General features: G+C 48.6%; 1 protein-coding gene across 2 annotated transcripts in view; it reads right to left on the bottom strand.

Moving 5' to 3' along the window:
• Positions 1-3,065: 3,065 nt before the first annotated feature.
• Positions 3,066-16,296, bottom strand: part of LOC141171619 (uncharacterized) — a 157,859-nt gene continuing 144,628 nt past the window's right edge. For both annotated transcript variants that reach the window (XM_073655289.1, XM_073655290.1), the window contains 4 exons: positions 10,063-10,209; positions 9,514-9,705; positions 7,447-7,559; positions 3,066-4,106 (listed from right to left, as the gene is read on the bottom strand). In XM_073655289.1, coding sequence (XP_073511390.1) covers positions 3,866-4,106; positions 7,447-7,559; positions 9,514-9,705; positions 10,063-10,209 — 693 coding nt within the window. In that variant the 3' untranslated portion in view covers positions 3,066-3,865. The remainder of the gene's footprint in view (positions 4,107-7,446; positions 7,560-9,513; positions 9,706-10,062; positions 10,210-16,296) is intronic.

The following is a 16,296-nucleotide window of genomic DNA, read 5'->3' as shown; positions in this document are numbered from 1 at the left end:
TACATACAGATAAGAATATCACTACAGTAAACAAACTAACAATGATAGACTGGTACGGAGGGAAGAGGACCCTGCCCTTGCGGGCTTACATTCTACGGGAATAGGGAGGAGACAGTAGGTTGGGGGGTTGCAGTAGTAGTAGCTTCGGCGTTGTTGAGGAGGCAGCGGGGTCATTGCAGGCTGTAAGCTTTCTTGAAGAGATGAGTTTTCAGGTTCCGTCTGAAGGATCCGGATGTGGTGGATAATCGGACGTGTTGAGGCACAGAATTCCATAGGATGGGGGATATTCAGGAGAAATCTTGGAGGCGATTGCGTAAGGAACGGATAAGTGTGGAGGAGAGAAGGAGGTCGTGGGAGGACCGGAGGTTACGTGAGGGAATATATCAGGAGATTAGTTCAGAGATGTACGGAGGAAAGAGGTTATGGATGGCTTTGTAGGTCAGTGTTAGTAGTTTGAACTGGATGTGCTGGGCAATTGGGAGCCAGTGAAGCGATTTGCAAAGGGGCTTAGCAGAGGAGTAGCGAGGCGAGAGATGAACGAGTTGTGCAACAGAGTTGAGGATGGACTGGAGGGGTGCGAGAGTGTTAGCAGAGAGGCCACAGAGGAGGATGTTGCAATAGTCGAGGCGGGAGATGATGAGGGCATGCACAAGCAGTTTAATAGAGTTAGGGTTGAGGAAAGGACGGATTCTGGAAAGGTTTTTGAGCTGGAGGCGACAGGAGGTGGCGAGAGCTTGGATGTGGAGTTTGAAGGACAGAGCAGAGCCAAGGGTTACTCCGAGGCAGCGGATTGTCGGTACAGCAGAAAGAGTGATGTCGTTTATTGTGATAGATAGATCAGGTGGGGAAGATATGCAAGATGGGGGAAAGATAATGAGTTCAGTTTTGTCCACATTGAGCTTGAGGTAGCGGGAGGAGAAGAAGGAGGATATGGCTGCTAGACATGCTGGGATTCTGGACAGCAGAGAGGTGACATCTGGGCCAGAGAGGTAGATCTGGGTGTCATCAGCGTACAGATGGTACTGGAAGCCATAGGATTTTATGAGCTGTCCCAGGCCAAGGGTATAGATTGAGAAGAGTAGGGGTCCTAGGACAGAGCCTTGAGGGACTCCAACAGAGAGGGGGATGGGTGAGGAGGTAGCGTGGGAGTGGGAGACGCTAAATGTGCCGTTAGAAGGTATGAGGAGATCCAGGATAGGGCAAGGTCTTTGACTCCAAAGGAAGAGAGGATCTGTAGTAGGAGGCAATGGTCAACTGTATCGAAAGCAGAAGACAGGTCAAGTAGAAGGAGTACAGAGAATTGTCTGTTAGCTTTGGCTGTAAGTAGGTCATTGGTGATTTTAGTAAGGGCAGTTTCGGTGGAATGGTGGGGGCGGAAGCCGGATTGTCGGTTGTCGAAGAGAGAGTTAGATGAAAAGTGGGAGGAAAGTTGAGCGTGAACGTGTTGCTCAAGGAGTTTGGAGGCAAATGGGAGCAGCGATATGGGGCGATAGCTGGACAGGGCGGTTGGGTCAAGGGATGGCTTTTTGAGGATGGGTGTGATTGTGGCATGTTTGAAGGCAGCAGGGAAAGTACCAGAGGATAGTGATAGGTTGAAGAGATGGGTTAGGGATGGGACGAGCGTGGGGGTGATGTTAGGAAGGAGGTGGGATGGGATGGGGTCGAGTGCACATGTGGTGAGGTGTGATTTGGAGAGGAGACGAGTAAGTTCTCTTTCCGTAATGTTGGGAAGGGAGGTTATAGGGGTGGGGAAGTGGTGTGGAAGACAGAGGGGTTGTGGTGGTCGGACAGTAAGAACATATTCTACCCATCTAGAAACTTGCTCAGTAAGGGTGCCCACACATGAAATAATTGGTCTTCCTGGATTACCAGATTTGTGGATTTTGGGGAGCATATAGAATGTCCCTATTCTTGGGCTCTCTGGTATCAGGTTGTCGGCTCTTATGGATTCGTCAGGCAGACAAGATACCAACTTGTTTAGTTCCTTGTAATAGTTCTGTGTAGGGTCAGACTCCAGTTTTTTTGTAGTAGCGTGTGTCCATCAGTTGTCTGTTTGCTTCCTTTATCTAGTCTGATGTGTTCATCATCACTATTGCACCACCCTTGTCAGCAGGTTTAATGATGATTTCTTTGTTGGTTTTCAAAGATTGCATGGCCTTTCTCTCCTGGGCACTGATGGTGGATGTTTGTCTCCTGTTTGTGTCTAGGATGGTGGATTTTATCACATGTCTGAAGGAGTCTATATATGTATACAAATGAGGGTTGCATCCAGGTGGAGGTGTCCAATCTGACCTCTTCTTGGTTGTCAAGATCCCTTTTCCTTTAGTTCGGATGAATTCTGAATCTTCTGTAGCATTGAAGTATTCCCTCAGGTGCAGTCTACTGCAATAATTTTCCATATCACTGCAGAGTTCAGTTTTATCTAGGGCCTTAGTAGGACAAAATGAGAGTCCCCTTTAAGGCACGGTCAGCTCCGATTTGTTGGGTGTTTATCTGTTTATCTCTCCCATAGTAATAACTCTGCTTTCCATCACCTGTCTCATCTATTGCATTATTTCTGTGTCTTATTGTGTATAAATATGTGACTTCAGATTTTGTGTTATACAATGCCTGATGAAGAGACCTGAGTAGTCTCGAAAGCTTGCAACTTGTTACCATCTTTTCAGTTAGCCATTAAAAGGTATCAACCAATGAGGACTCTCAAATCTAAATATTTTTCTATCTATTGGCTAACACGGTACAAAAATATATAATTTCCCTGTACCTTTCATTGTAAACCTGTCTGTGATGATAATGAGACAATTGCTGAAAACTGATTCTCTACAGGACAGGAAGTATCAGCTTATTATGACGCTATGTGGATAAAGTAAAAACTGCAAGTTTTTAGAAGGTTTTCATATAGATAGTGAACTTTAAAATATGTTAAAAATCTTAGAAAATGTTAAAAAGTATTTAAACAACTGCACATTTTCTGATAATGCAGTAACCACCAATTAAATCCAAAGACTTGTAATTGTCATTTATTTTGTCCTTTACATTATAAGAAATCATGACACCGCGGTGGAAAGTATCTACCCAATCCAAATGTGTCTTCCAACTGGCAGGAGAACACTGTAATTAGAATTATATGGCTTTAATTATTTTTTCTTTCAGGTGTTACAGTAACATCATCAGCAGGTCTTATTCCTGGCTGTTCTACATGTGTCTTCTCCTCTCAAGTCACATAAAAGTCCTGAGGCCAAGAGCGTAACAGCAAAACTCCGGCAAAACTGGTTCTGTGCGCTGCTTATACCAGGCACCTTCATAGGAACAAAGCTGGAAGTAGTGCAAGAAAACCCCTCACTGAACCCCGAGGAGAACCCAAAAACGCCTCCAGATGCAGAACACAAAGACTTTATAGTTGGAGCACACATCGTGTCTGTGCCGATCTGGGGACAGGTGGTAAAGTCTTCTCGAAAAGATGTTCCAAAACTTCTAACAACAAGAGCAAGATAAATACCCCGGGGAGAAGAATCCTTACCGAAGACAAGAAACACAATTTACTGATGAAGGACGAGTGTGGACTTGTACTATATTCAGAGGGAAGCTTAGTAAGAGCTTCTGCTATAAAAATAAATTGACTGGAGAACACAAGAAAATCTTAGAGAGGTTCTCCAGCCTTCCTTTCCTTAGGATAGGTCATCAATATCAGATCGGTGGGGGCCCAACATCCGGCACCTCCACCGATCAGCCCTGTAAATAGTGAAAGGAACTGAACAGCACAGCACACTGTGTAGAGGCCGGTCTGGCAGCTCAGCTCCTATTTACTTCAACAGGAACTAAGAACAAGTTAGTAGATATAAAGTAAGTACATACTGTAGGGATATCACACCATGCTGCTCAAGATCTGAGCCTTCTCTTCCATCTTCACTATCTTACTTATCAAGCAGTCCTTTTCAGCTAATATCATTTGTAACTGGTAACTTGGCCCGTCTACGTCCATCACTTTCCTCCTCAGATCAACCTCTTTCTTTAATATTAGCGCCAGTTCAACATTGAGTTCATCCAGTTCGTCCTGTAGATGTTCTGCCGTAATCCATTCTTTATCTTCTCCTTTCTCGGGAGTGCTGCAAGACACAAAAACATTGCATTCAACTAACAGTGAAAAATTAGAAAAAGTGAATAATGATTTATGAATATTATACGTACAACTGACGAAATAGATGACAACTGGGAAGAACGGAAGAAATAGCAAATATATTTCCCTACTTTCTTTCTTAAAGTGTAACTAAACTTTCTAAAAACTTTTGACAAATGTGAGCAGTTTTGATTGTTCCCTTTTCCACCATATATTTGAGCGCTCTGTTCGGCCATGTGCTTGTGTTTTTTTTGAGAGCTGCTATTAGACTCCTCTGGGGGTGGCTTATCTCCATGGAAAATAAAAGGAGCGGCTGTTGGAATTCCAACAAGGTGATCCTCCTCTTCCCTGACATCATCCGTTGGGGAGGATTCGGGAGGCCCCCATACACATTATACTGGAGGCCGATCCCGAAATCGGACCACTTTAGTCTAATGTATATTGGGGCCCTTAAAGGTGGGGCAAAAGAGCTCATTTGATCCCCATAGAATGGTGCATGAGCTCATAGACTTTCAGTGAGCCTGGCAATAAAGTCCGGACACTGGCTGACACAGACAGAAAAGGGCCCCTGTGAAAGAACAATAAATTGGCCCTTTGATGTCTACCACAATATACAATTCCTTCTGCTTTGGAGGTCAAAATGGGCCCCCTTACCTTTTGAGCTCCTGTGTGGTGGCACCGGTTGCACCAAATATATATCCGCCCCTGAGTCTGGACTTTTCTCTATCTCTGAACTTCATTGTTAGTAAATGGAAGGGGACATTAAAAGAGTGTGGAATGGTGAACATAGACTCTTCTGCATTGGTGGCAAAGCCCCACAAATAATGAGGAACCACATTGTGCTTTGAATCCCTTCTCTTCTATAGATGCCACCACCCATTGTGGAGTTCCTGCATATTACCTGTCGCAGATGTAATCATAGTGGTCACCCAACTTATACAATAGTACAAGAAATTAATCAACCGGGCATTAAGACTGTGTGCACACGTTGCGTTGTGTTATGCACACGCCCGGACTGGCTGGCGTGTGTGTGATTAGTGATCCTACTGTACCATGAACCGAGGAGTGCCTGGAGGGGCGTAACTAAGTATCAACCCGATCCGACCAAGGTCGCACGGCGGCTAACGACTCCGTGAACCATGGAGGAACCGAGCAGAGGGACCAGGTGCTACACCAGGTCAGAACCCAGTCACAGCTGTTGACCCACACCGGAGAATGCTGGAACAGGCAGGTGTAGCTGGCATACAGACAGATGGGCAGTGGCAGGCACGGCTGGTATGCAGACAGGGGAGGGTACTAGTAAGCAAGGCTGGTGTGCAGACAGGAAAATACTAACAGGTTGGAGCGCAAGCTGGATAGAGTCAAATACAGACTAGGAGACAGGAACAGAGCCGCAAATGCGGTAGACAAACAAAGTAGAGCAAAACCAGCAGATGCGGTAGACAAACAAAGTAGAGAAAAAACAGCAGATGTGGTAGACAAACAAAGTAGAGCAAAACCGCAGATGCGGCAGACAAAGCTTGAGCAGAGCAAAACCGCAAAAGCGGCAGACAAAGCAAAGCAGAGCAAAACCGCAGATGCGGCAGACAAAGCTGAGCAGAGAGGAACCGCCGGAGCGGTGAGCTAGTCAGAGCAGAGAGAAGCCGCCGGAGCGGTAGGCAAGTCAGAGCAGAGAGAAGCCGCCGGAGCGGTAGGCAAGTCAGAGCAGAGAGAAGCCGCCGGAGCGGTGGGTAAGTCAGAGCAGAGAGAAGCCGCCGGAGCGGTGGGCAAGTCAGAACGGAGCGAAACCGCAAGTGCGGTGAACAAGGCAGAGAGGACAGGGCTCTGTTCACATGGAACAGACTGGAAAATACAGGAAGATACGAAGGAAGGGAAAAGGGACAAGCAGAACCAAATACACACAAGGTACTTGCAATGAAGTAGCGAGTGGACACCAAACTCACAAACAGAAGTACAGAGACAACGAGTTGGAGCTAGGTGCTGGTTCAGACACTGCAAGACAAGAGAGAGTACGGACATAGAGACAAAACAAGTGACAGGCTAAAGGACAGTTCAGACAGGAACTGCTACTGCAACAAGAAACAGAAACAGGTCGGGGTATACAGCCCCCAGAAATGGCGGGGATGGACTACGAGTAACAGGTAACAAGTCTGGGTATACGGCCCCCAGAGATGGCGGACAAACAGGCTAGGGTACAGTTCAGACAGGAACTGCTACTGCAAGAGATACAGGAGCGAGTCTGGGAGTACAGCTCCCAGAGAAGCGAAAACAGACTAGAAGACAGAGGTAACAGAACAGGACCTGGCAATACAGTATGCAAAGACAAACTGAGTGAAGGTGTTGCTCAAGCACCTCCTTCTGGGTGGAGGGGGTTTAAATATCCAGAGACTGACAGCAATAGGCTGAAGATGCATTAGGGTTGTGCCCACAGCAGCCATAAGAATCAAGAAGTAACCAGGCCGCAGCCCTAAGCAGGCAGTCAGGAGAGAAGCACACAGCATGAATTGGAGCACGGCTTGCAGGCTGGACTGAAGGGTAAGATTGCGGTCTTGCATGGTGAGAGATGGTACACCATGCAAGCATGCCGCCAGGAATGTTACACGTTGTTTTTGCTGTTTTTTTTTCAGTGCAGATTTGTCCCAAAACCTGAAGGATTTCCTAGTGGCAGCAAAGTGAATGAGATTCCTGAAATCCTGAGCAGATGGTGCTTATTTGTGATTTAAATCTGCAACATGTCGATTCTTTCAGCGTTTTTGCTGCAGATTTCACCCGTACTAATGAGTGGGAAAAAATCTGCACCAAAAACGAAAGTAAAAAATGTGCGTTTTTGTAGCTGCATTTTTCCTTCCAAGAGATGCAGAAATGGTGCAGAAATTTCTGCACCAAATACATAACGTGTGCACAGACCCTTGGGGGAAAATTTATTAAATTTGCCATCTTATACCCTACTCTAGTATCATTCGCCAGCTAGAATAACGTGTGCTGAATTTATTTGGAACCTCTATGGTCTGTCCATGAGCCAAAAAATCGAAATCTACGCCAGCTGTTTAATTCATGTTTAATTTTATGCCAATTTCTTTATGCATTTTAGGAAATGTTTCGGCAATATCTCTTTTTACTAAGTTGCTTTTTAACGAAAGTGACACAGAAAGTCAAAAAAAGTTTGCACAGTTTTGTAACTTTTTAATGCTAGCAAACTGGAATAGAGGGAATATTAAGCCTCTAGCAAATTTGTGATCACTTCTTTAGAGATGGAAATGCTCTTATATGAGATTTTTTCAAGCGTTTTGCCTTCTGTACGTTAAGCCGATCACACATTATATAATCACCAGATTTGGGGTTCACAGCTTGCAAAGAATTGCAGTTTCCAAGGAGCCAGCTTGGTTTTGAGAATCGCCCCAACTTCATTCCCAGAAATGATTTCTTCAAAAGTTTTCAGAGTCTGTGATTAAAAAAAAAGAAAAAATGTTAATTGAAACAATTTATGAAATAAACATTATGTGAGAAATGGAAAAAAACTATAAAAAAACGGAAGTGTTTTGTTAGAGTCCATCTGCACGGAGAGCGGGGAGACACACATTGCGCCAAATCTAACGTAAAGCGTTTGTCTACTTGCTTTTTTTCCACCATGCGGTAATTTTTGCTCCACCATTCTCATCTCTATTTATTTTCCCTTTGGTACAATGCATTTTGTCATCATTTAAGATTATATGCAGTAAATATAGGATGAAGGGCAATCCTATTATTGATTGATAACTATCTCCATACTTATACAAGAGAGACTGTCAATCACTAAGTAGCACCGCCCACTGGACTCCTAACCATAGAAAGAGCTGGGATTTAAAAGAATAAAATACAAATTATACTGAATCTTTTTGCACAAAAATACAGATCAATCTGCTCAGCTCCTCCTGCTCTACAGCATGAAGATGACACATCATGTTCTATTTAAAGGTGTTTTTCCATTTTATGCAGGATGTAGTAGTCCATGAACTATGGCTCAACAGCTGTTGAGAATCTATAATTATTAATATTATTTATTATTATAGCGCCATTTATTCCATGGCGCTTTACATGTGAAAGAGGGGGTATACATAGCAAAAACAATTACAATAATCTTGAACAAAAATGCAATAGCAAACTGGTACAGGAGGAGTGAGGACCCTGCCCGCGAGGGCTCACCGTCTATAAGGGATGGGTGAGGATACAGTAGGTGGGGGTAGAGGAGGTCATGTGGTAGAGGAGGTCATGCAGTAATGTGGTGGAGTGGTGGTTACTGCAGCTCGTAGGCTTGTCGGAAGAGGTGGGTCTTCAGGTTTCTTTTGAAAGTTTCCTCAGTAGGCGAGAGTCTGATATTTTGGGGTAGAGAGTTCCAGAGTAGTGGGGATGCACGGAGAAATCTTGTATGCGATTGTGGGAAGTGGAGATAAGAGGGGAGTAGAGAAGGAGATCTTGTGAGGATCGGAGGCTGCGTGTAGGTAAGTACCAGGAGACTAAGTCATAGATGTATGGAGGAGACAGGTTGTGGATGGCTTTGTATGCCGGGGAAAGGGTTTTGAACTGGTGTCTCTGGGCAATGGGGAGCCAGTGTAGCGTTTGACATAGAGGAGAGGCCGGAAAATAGTGGGGAAGACAGGTGGATTAGTCGGGCAGCAGAGTTTAGGATAGATTGGAGGGGTGCGAGAATGTTAGAGGGGAGGCCACAGAGCAGGAGGTTGCAGTAGTCGAGGCGGGAGATGATGAGGGCGTGCACTAGTGTTTTTCCAGACTGGTACTTGAGGAATGTGCATATCCGGGAGATCTTTTTGAGTTTGAGTCGGCAGGAAGTGGAAAGAGCTTGGATATGTGGTTTGAAGGAGAGGTTAGAGTCCAGAGTTACCCCGAGGCAGCAAGCTTGTGGGACTGGGGAAAGTGGACAGCCATTGATTTTGATGGATAGGTCAGATGAGGGGCTGAGTGAGATGAGGGAAAGATGATGAATTAAATTTTATCCATATTAAGTTTTAGAAATCTCCAACAAGTTTAGTGCATAGGACAGGGGATAACTTACTGATCTTACTGGGACCTGCAGTGATCCAGAGATCAGGGCTGTCTTGAATGTAGCTGAGATGCATATACCCGTCCTCCGCTCCATTCATTGTCTATGGGAGTGCCGGCAATAGTGGAGCGCTCTACTCATCTTTCTCCAACTGACCCATAGACAACGACTGGAATAGAGGTTGAGCATACGCATCTCCACTCCATTCAAGATGGGCTAGTTCCTGGGTACCAGAGCCTCTTTCTCTGGATCTTTTGGGGTCTTAGTAATCAGTAAGCTCTCCTTCATCTCTATCCCCTGTCCCCATAGACTGTAACGTGACAATGACAATGCACATTTTCAGATATTTTCCGCATACCTTATGATAATCCATTGAGATGTCAGATCTCGATGATATTAAAGTTGACAGCGGGTCCGTCTTTTCCTTACGAATCATCTTTGATTGTGATCGGTCGCCGTCATCCACACATTTTACATTATTACACTGCGATTGTGAAGACTGGAGCTGGAGTCTGAGGAGGAAGCCTTCAGCTAAGCAGACCTTTAATGCCTGGAAGAACGAAGGAATGAAACGAGTGTCATTCCTGTTCAATGGCCGATCTAAACATGAGTTTGTCACCGATCGGCTCTCGCTATGGAGAAATTCCCCTCTGTTGATCTTCCACGTTATGCTTTAATTAATTCTTTATAGTTCTAACATCTAATTTTACTTCTAGATCTCATGTAGCACGCTTTACACTCAGAGGGATGACCTGAAGCTCACATGCCCCAGTGCTAAATGTGAATCCGGGCCCCAGGTCTTTATATATGGAGAAAGACCTTTATCCCCCCCTCCCTTGGGCTGCAGGGTCTCCGTGCGACCACAATTTTTGCCGCTCACTTCTATAGTTTTGCCCCTTTCTTATACCTGATAAAACGTCCTCAGGAACAGCGGGTTGGAATCATCATTGAAGTCACCAGCAGCAAAGTGAGCAAAGCAGTGAACAACCAGCAAAATAAGACTTCCGACAGACTGGAGATATTCCCGGGATACAAAGAGTTTGTTCTCAGCACTCTGTAAAAAGAAAATAATTCAATATATATAATATATTGTAATATTGCTTCTATGTTACTAACATCGTAGACCCAAGAACTGATATGTAACTGGTGAATGTATGACCCCATCAATCACTAGAATTGGGTCCCATCTTCCCTGTATGAGTGGATCGGTCTGTGGGAGTGGTGGTCACACACAGGGCACTATTTCACACACAGGATACAAAACTGAGGGTCCCAGTGGTTAGAAATTCACTAATTATTCATTTATCACCAATCCTATAGAAATAAATTATAGGTGCCAGTGCTATCTGTAGTGGCAGCTAGCTGTATTATGTGGCACCCCAGGGGTCTGGTTTCCACAGTAACAGCAATGTTATGTCTGAGAGCAGGTGGGAGGTCTCTTGGTCAGGGATCCTATGCATGCCACACCTCCTGCCCAGTCCTGGGAGGGGAAGAACTTCCCCTATATAAACCTAGGGCTGAGGCAGGGTTAGTGAGTAGAGAAGTAGAGAAGAGAAGCAGATATAGGAAAAGAACATCAGGAGCTCTGTGGGAGCAGTGCTATAAGGAGTCAGGGGCTGGTAGCTGCAGAGCTCGCCCTGACTGAGAAGCTATCACCGGACCCGGAGTCCGAGGCTGTGGGGACTAATCTTTACCCAGCAGCAGAAACCGCCCGGCAGGGGATTTCAGGTCCTCTGGCCAAGAAACCCGAAGGCACGGTCACACGCGTGGGACCAGCACCGCCGTCGTGGAGCGGACGCCACTAGAAGGCCCCGAGTCACCGGCCATACGGGTGAGCACCACACGGTACACTCAGGGACGTGGGCTACTTATACCCGCCTCTAGCAAGGTAGCCAGAAGAGTACAGTCAGTTTGGGAGGCCTACAACTCCGCCTGGCCAGGGGAGATCCCATCTGCTCAAGGACTGACCAGGCCCCGATCGCTAGCCAGTACTCCGGGAGGGTCTATCTTTATCACCAGTAAAGACCCTGAACTACACCGCATCGTCTCTGAGTGATTCCTGCTACCCCCATCATCCACGTCGGCTGCCCTGAGGCCATACCCCTCCCGTTGGGGGTGATACTATCACGCTGCACAATCCTACCACCGGCCTCAGCGGTCTGCCCTGCAGCGGCAGCTCCTTCGCTGCATTCAACGGGTGGCGTAGTCGTACAACATCTACTGTTAAATATACTGCCGTCCAGTTTGGCTCCCTGGGCACGGACCGGGTCACCGCCACGAGACTACTACCCCCATCTGATCCGGCTCCGGGTAAGCCCCCCGTGCGTGCGATGCCGCACGACACAGCAGGCCCAGGGGAGCGTCAACTTTTGGCGTAGTCGGCAGGATCTCGTGCCCGCAACCACCGGGTACTGCGTGCCTGAAAAAGACTGTTCAAACTTACCAGTGGTGAAGATTCCCGCCATCCGTGGAGGTTTCCCGCCATCCGGCGCCATCTTCTACCTTCTTCCCGCCATCCGCGAAGTTTTCCCGCCATCCGGCGCCATCTTCTGCCTTCTTCCCGCCATCCGTGGAGTTTTCCCGCCGTTGGACGCCATCTTGAGGACGCCGCGCGGGAAGAAGAGGGGCGTGGACTCCGAAAGCGCGCGAGAACTGAAGCCCCGCCTCACGTCCGGACGTTGCGTAAGGTCCTGGAAGGAGCCCAGCAGACGCCGACGTCACAGGAGCGCGACGGAAGGTCCTCAACCCTGACGATCCACTGCGGAGCCGCGGCCTACGGAAGAGGATCATCGCAAGGTAGGCCACGGTCCACTAGGGGGGAGGAAGATGTCGGATACGGAGGAGAGCTTAACTGCCTCAACCCCCGCCAGCGCCACCGCTGCTGCAGTCATGCCTTTCACCATGCCCTATTTCCCGGGAGCGGCCTGGCTACCCCAGTACTCAGGGGAGTCACATACCCTGCATGACTTTAGAGAAAAGCTGGATAGCCTCTTCCAGGTGTATCCCCTCACAGAAGAGCAAAAAGTGAGCATCCTGGTGGCCCAATTAACCGGGGCAGCCCAAAGGGAGGTAAAGTCCTGGCCACCTGGGGGGAGGACTGTTGCAGGGATACTAACCCGGCTGAGGGACACCTTTGATACCCGCACCTCAGCCGAGATCAAGCTTAGATTCTACGGGTGCAAGCAGCGAGCACACGAGAGTATAAGGGACTATGCCCTGAACCTACAAGAGGCCCTGAGAGCCATTAAGCAGACCGACCCTGACGGCGTGGGAGATGAGGACAGGCTGTTGACTGAACAATTTATAGAGGGTTTATATTGCAATGCCCACCGAACCCAGTTGCGGGCAATGGCCTTACAGGACCCTCATCTGGGATTTGCACAGTTCAAGGACAGAGCCATCCGGGTGCTCCGAGAACCGGCACCAGGTGGCGTTGTGACCCACAGACGCCCCACTACCACTTACCACCAGGAGGCGGCGCCCTTGTCGGCAGGGCCTGTGGGAGCTGATGCGCAGGCTTTGAACAATGACCCGGCTCCAGACCTGCACCATCAGGTCCAAGAGCTAGCTAAAAGCGTTGCCGCGCTAACCCGAACTGTGCAGTCTTTACAGGTTTCCACTCCAGGGAAGATCCAGCTGGCATCCGGACCGGAGGACATCCCGTGGCGTCGACCAAGGAGGACCCCACCGGCCAGAGGAAGACCCAGCGACCGATACAACGAGGACGGACAACCCGTCTGCCGCCGCTGCAATCAACCCGGACATATGGCAAGGTACTGTCCTTTAAACTGGCACAACCTGGGGTAGAGGGCCAAACCCCAGGAAAAAGATCATCAGGCCCATCGAACTGGCGCGACAGATATGTGGGAGGACGTCCAGTCTTGCCTGTGGTACTGGATGGCATCCCTATGAGTGCCCTACTGGACACCGGGTCACAGGTTACCACTATCCCGTACGTGCTCTTCAAGCAGTACTGGAATGACTCGGATATCACCCGCTACCCTGACGACGATTTGAGTATCATCGCCAGCAATGGTCAGCCCGTGCCACAGATTGGATTTAAAGAGGTGACCATTAAAATCGGTAGAGTTGAACTGGCGGCACAGGGACTGATCATTGTAGACATTGACAAGCACGAGAGTCACCCAAAGATAACTCTAGGAACTAATGTAATTGAAAATTGTCTTGCAGAGGTGATTTTCCTTTTACAGCAGGTTGCCAAGAACGCCAGCTCCGGCCAGCAGCGAGTGCTCCAGAAAGAGATCCGGGCACTGATGCGACGGCAACAGATAGAACTCTCCGGTGGTGAGATTGGTAGCGTAAGAATGTGTGACCCTTTCCCTATTGCCATGCCCCCAAAAAGTGAAATGATGATTTGGTGCCGGGCAGCTATTGGTCTGAGAGGTAGAGATTACCAGGCAATGGTAGAACCAGTTTACTCAGACAGTAGGCCCACCATTTTGACAGCACGGGGGGTGGTCAATGTACGCCATGGGAGGGTGCCCGTTCGCATAATAAATATCGGGAAGAGGGAAGTGCACCTGCCCCGGTATGCCACGCTAGCCAAATTGTATACCATCAATCAAAATTCCATACAGTCCGTAGAACCCTTGCCTCCATCTTCCCCGGAGGAAGGTAACGGCTCTAAGGAAACAATGGAGGACTGGTGTCAGCAACTACATTTGGGTACTGACTCCACTCCCTCACACCAGAGACAGGGAGTCTATCGGGTGGTTCAAGGGTACGAGAGAGTGTTTAGTAAACACCCGTTAGACTTCGGGCGAGTCAAGGGGGTAGAACACCGCATCCCCACGGGAGACCATCTTCCCATAAAAGAGAGGTATCGACCCGTACCCCCTGCACACTACCAACACGCCAAGGGGATGCTTAGGGACATGAAGGAGGCTGGGGTGATCAGGGATAGCTGTAGCCCCTGGGCAGCTCCACTAGTCTTAGTCAAAAAGAAAGACAACACCATGAGGATGTGTGTAGATTACCGGAAAATCAACCGTATCACACACAAGGATGCGTACCCCTTACCAAGGATAGAGGAGTCTTTGGCTGCTTTAAGATCTGCTAACTTCTTCTCTACCTTGGATCTCACTAGTGGGTACTGGCAGGTTCCTGTAGCAGAGGCGGACCGGGAGAAGACCGCATTCACCACCCCGATGGGACTTAGCGAGTTTACCTGCATGCCGTTCGGACTCTGTAACGCACCAGGAACCTTTCAACGATTAATGGAGTGCTGTCTGGGCCACAAAAACTTCGAGACGGTCCTGTTGTGCCTGGACGATGTCATCGTATATTCCAAGACTTATGAGGACCACCTGAAACACTTGGCGGAAGTGTTCGAAGCTCTGGCAAACTACGGCCTAAAGGTAAAACCCTCCAAGTGTCACCTCCTAAAACCAAAGGTGCAGTACCTGGGACACGTGGTGAGCGCTGACGGAGTGGCTCCCGACCCTGATAAGATCACCGCAATTAAGGAATGGCCAAGTCCCTCCAGTGTAAAGGAAGTGCGGCAGTTCCTCGGGTTGGTAGGCTATTACCGCAGATTCATCCCCGGTTTCACCAAAAAGGCAGCTCCTATGCAGGACCTCCTGATAGGCCAGTCCCGGAAGGCCAAGAACCAGAAGCCGCCCTTCAAATGGGAGAAGTTAGAAGAAGAGTCCTTCCGCCAGCTGAAGATGGCCCTCACGGGGGATGAAATCCTGGCGTACCCTGATTACAGCCAGCCCTTTATCCTCTACACCGACGCAAGTAACATCGGGCTAGGAGCCGTACTGTCCCAGATCCAGCAGGGGAAAGAACGAGTAATCGCTTACGCCAGTCGAAAACTGCGACCCACCGAAAGAAACCCTGAGAATTACAGCTCATTTAAGCTAGAGTTCCTGGCAGTGGTGTGGGCAGTCACCGAACGCTTTAAGCACTACCTCGCTTCTTCCCGGTTCACCGTGTACACGGATAACAACCCGTTGACACACCTGGACACGGCAAGACTCGGTGCCTTAGAGCAGAGATGGATGGCCCGTCTGTCCAACTACGAGTTCACAATCAAATATCGGGCAGGACGCTCCAATACCAACGCGAACGCCCTGTCCAGGATGCCAAACCTACCGGACGTAGGAGAAGATTCAGAGGGGCTGGAAGAAGTCGAACTCCCCGCGTTCCACCGTCATGGGACTATCCAGTATTCCCATCGGGTAAGGAGTAAGCAAGCCGCTACGTTTAACCCCTTGCCTCACTACAACTGGGAGGAAACGCAAGACAGTGACCCTGCCGTCCGACTGGTGAAGGAGATGCTGACTCGGCTAGAGGCTCGCCTTGACCCAGACGCCCCGGAGGAAGCCAAACAACTGTGGGCTGAGAAGAGTCGACTGTTCCTTTACAAGGGGAAGTTGTGCCGCAGAATGGTTAACTCCCGGACGCATGAACTAATCTGGCAAGTAGTGGTGCCACGAAGAGATGCAGCCATGGTGATGGAGGCATACCACGACGGGGCTGGACACTTCGGATGGAAGAAGTTGGAGTTCCTGCTGCGCGGGCGGTTCCACTGGGTAGGCATGAGGGGAACCATCGAGAGGTGGTGCAGAGACTGTGGCCCGTGCAACCTAAGAAGGAAGGACCGTGCCAGCCAGAAGACCCCCCTTCAGTCCATCGTCACCAAGCAGCTGTTGGAACTGGTAGCCTTGGATCATGTAAAACTAACCCCAAGCAGAAGTGGCTACGTCTACGCGTTAACCATTGTGGATCATTACTCCCGGTTCTTGGTTGTCGTCCCCGTTAAGGACTTAACAGCTCAAACGGCAGCTAGAGCCTTCCAGCAGCATTTCTGCCGTCCACACGGGTACCCGGACCAAGTGTTGACGGATCAGGGACCTGCCTTTGAAGCGGAGGTCTTCCAGGAATTCTGCAATCTGTATGGCTGCCGGAAGATAAGGACGACACCCTATCATCCGCAAACTAATTGACTTTGTGAGAAAATGAACCAGGTGGTAATGGATCTTCTGAAAACGTTGCCCCTGGAAGAACGCAGTCTGTGGCCTGAGAAACTGCCCGACCTGGTGGACCTATACAACTACATCCCTGTAGGTTCCACCAACTGTACCCCGGCTTACCTAATGAGGGCAAGGCCTGGTAA

Source organism: Phyllobates terribilis, unplaced genomic scaffold, assembly GCF_046119375.1.
Source record: "Phyllobates terribilis strain yellow unplaced genomic scaffold, ASM4611937v1 Scaffold_12__6_contigs__length_324123572, whole genome shotgun sequence".
Classification (NCBI taxonomy): Eukaryota; Metazoa; Chordata; class Amphibia; order Anura; family Dendrobatidae; genus Phyllobates; species Phyllobates terribilis.
The sequence above is the reverse complement of the archived record's forward strand: the minus strand, read 5'-3'. Positions and strand labels throughout refer to the sequence as shown.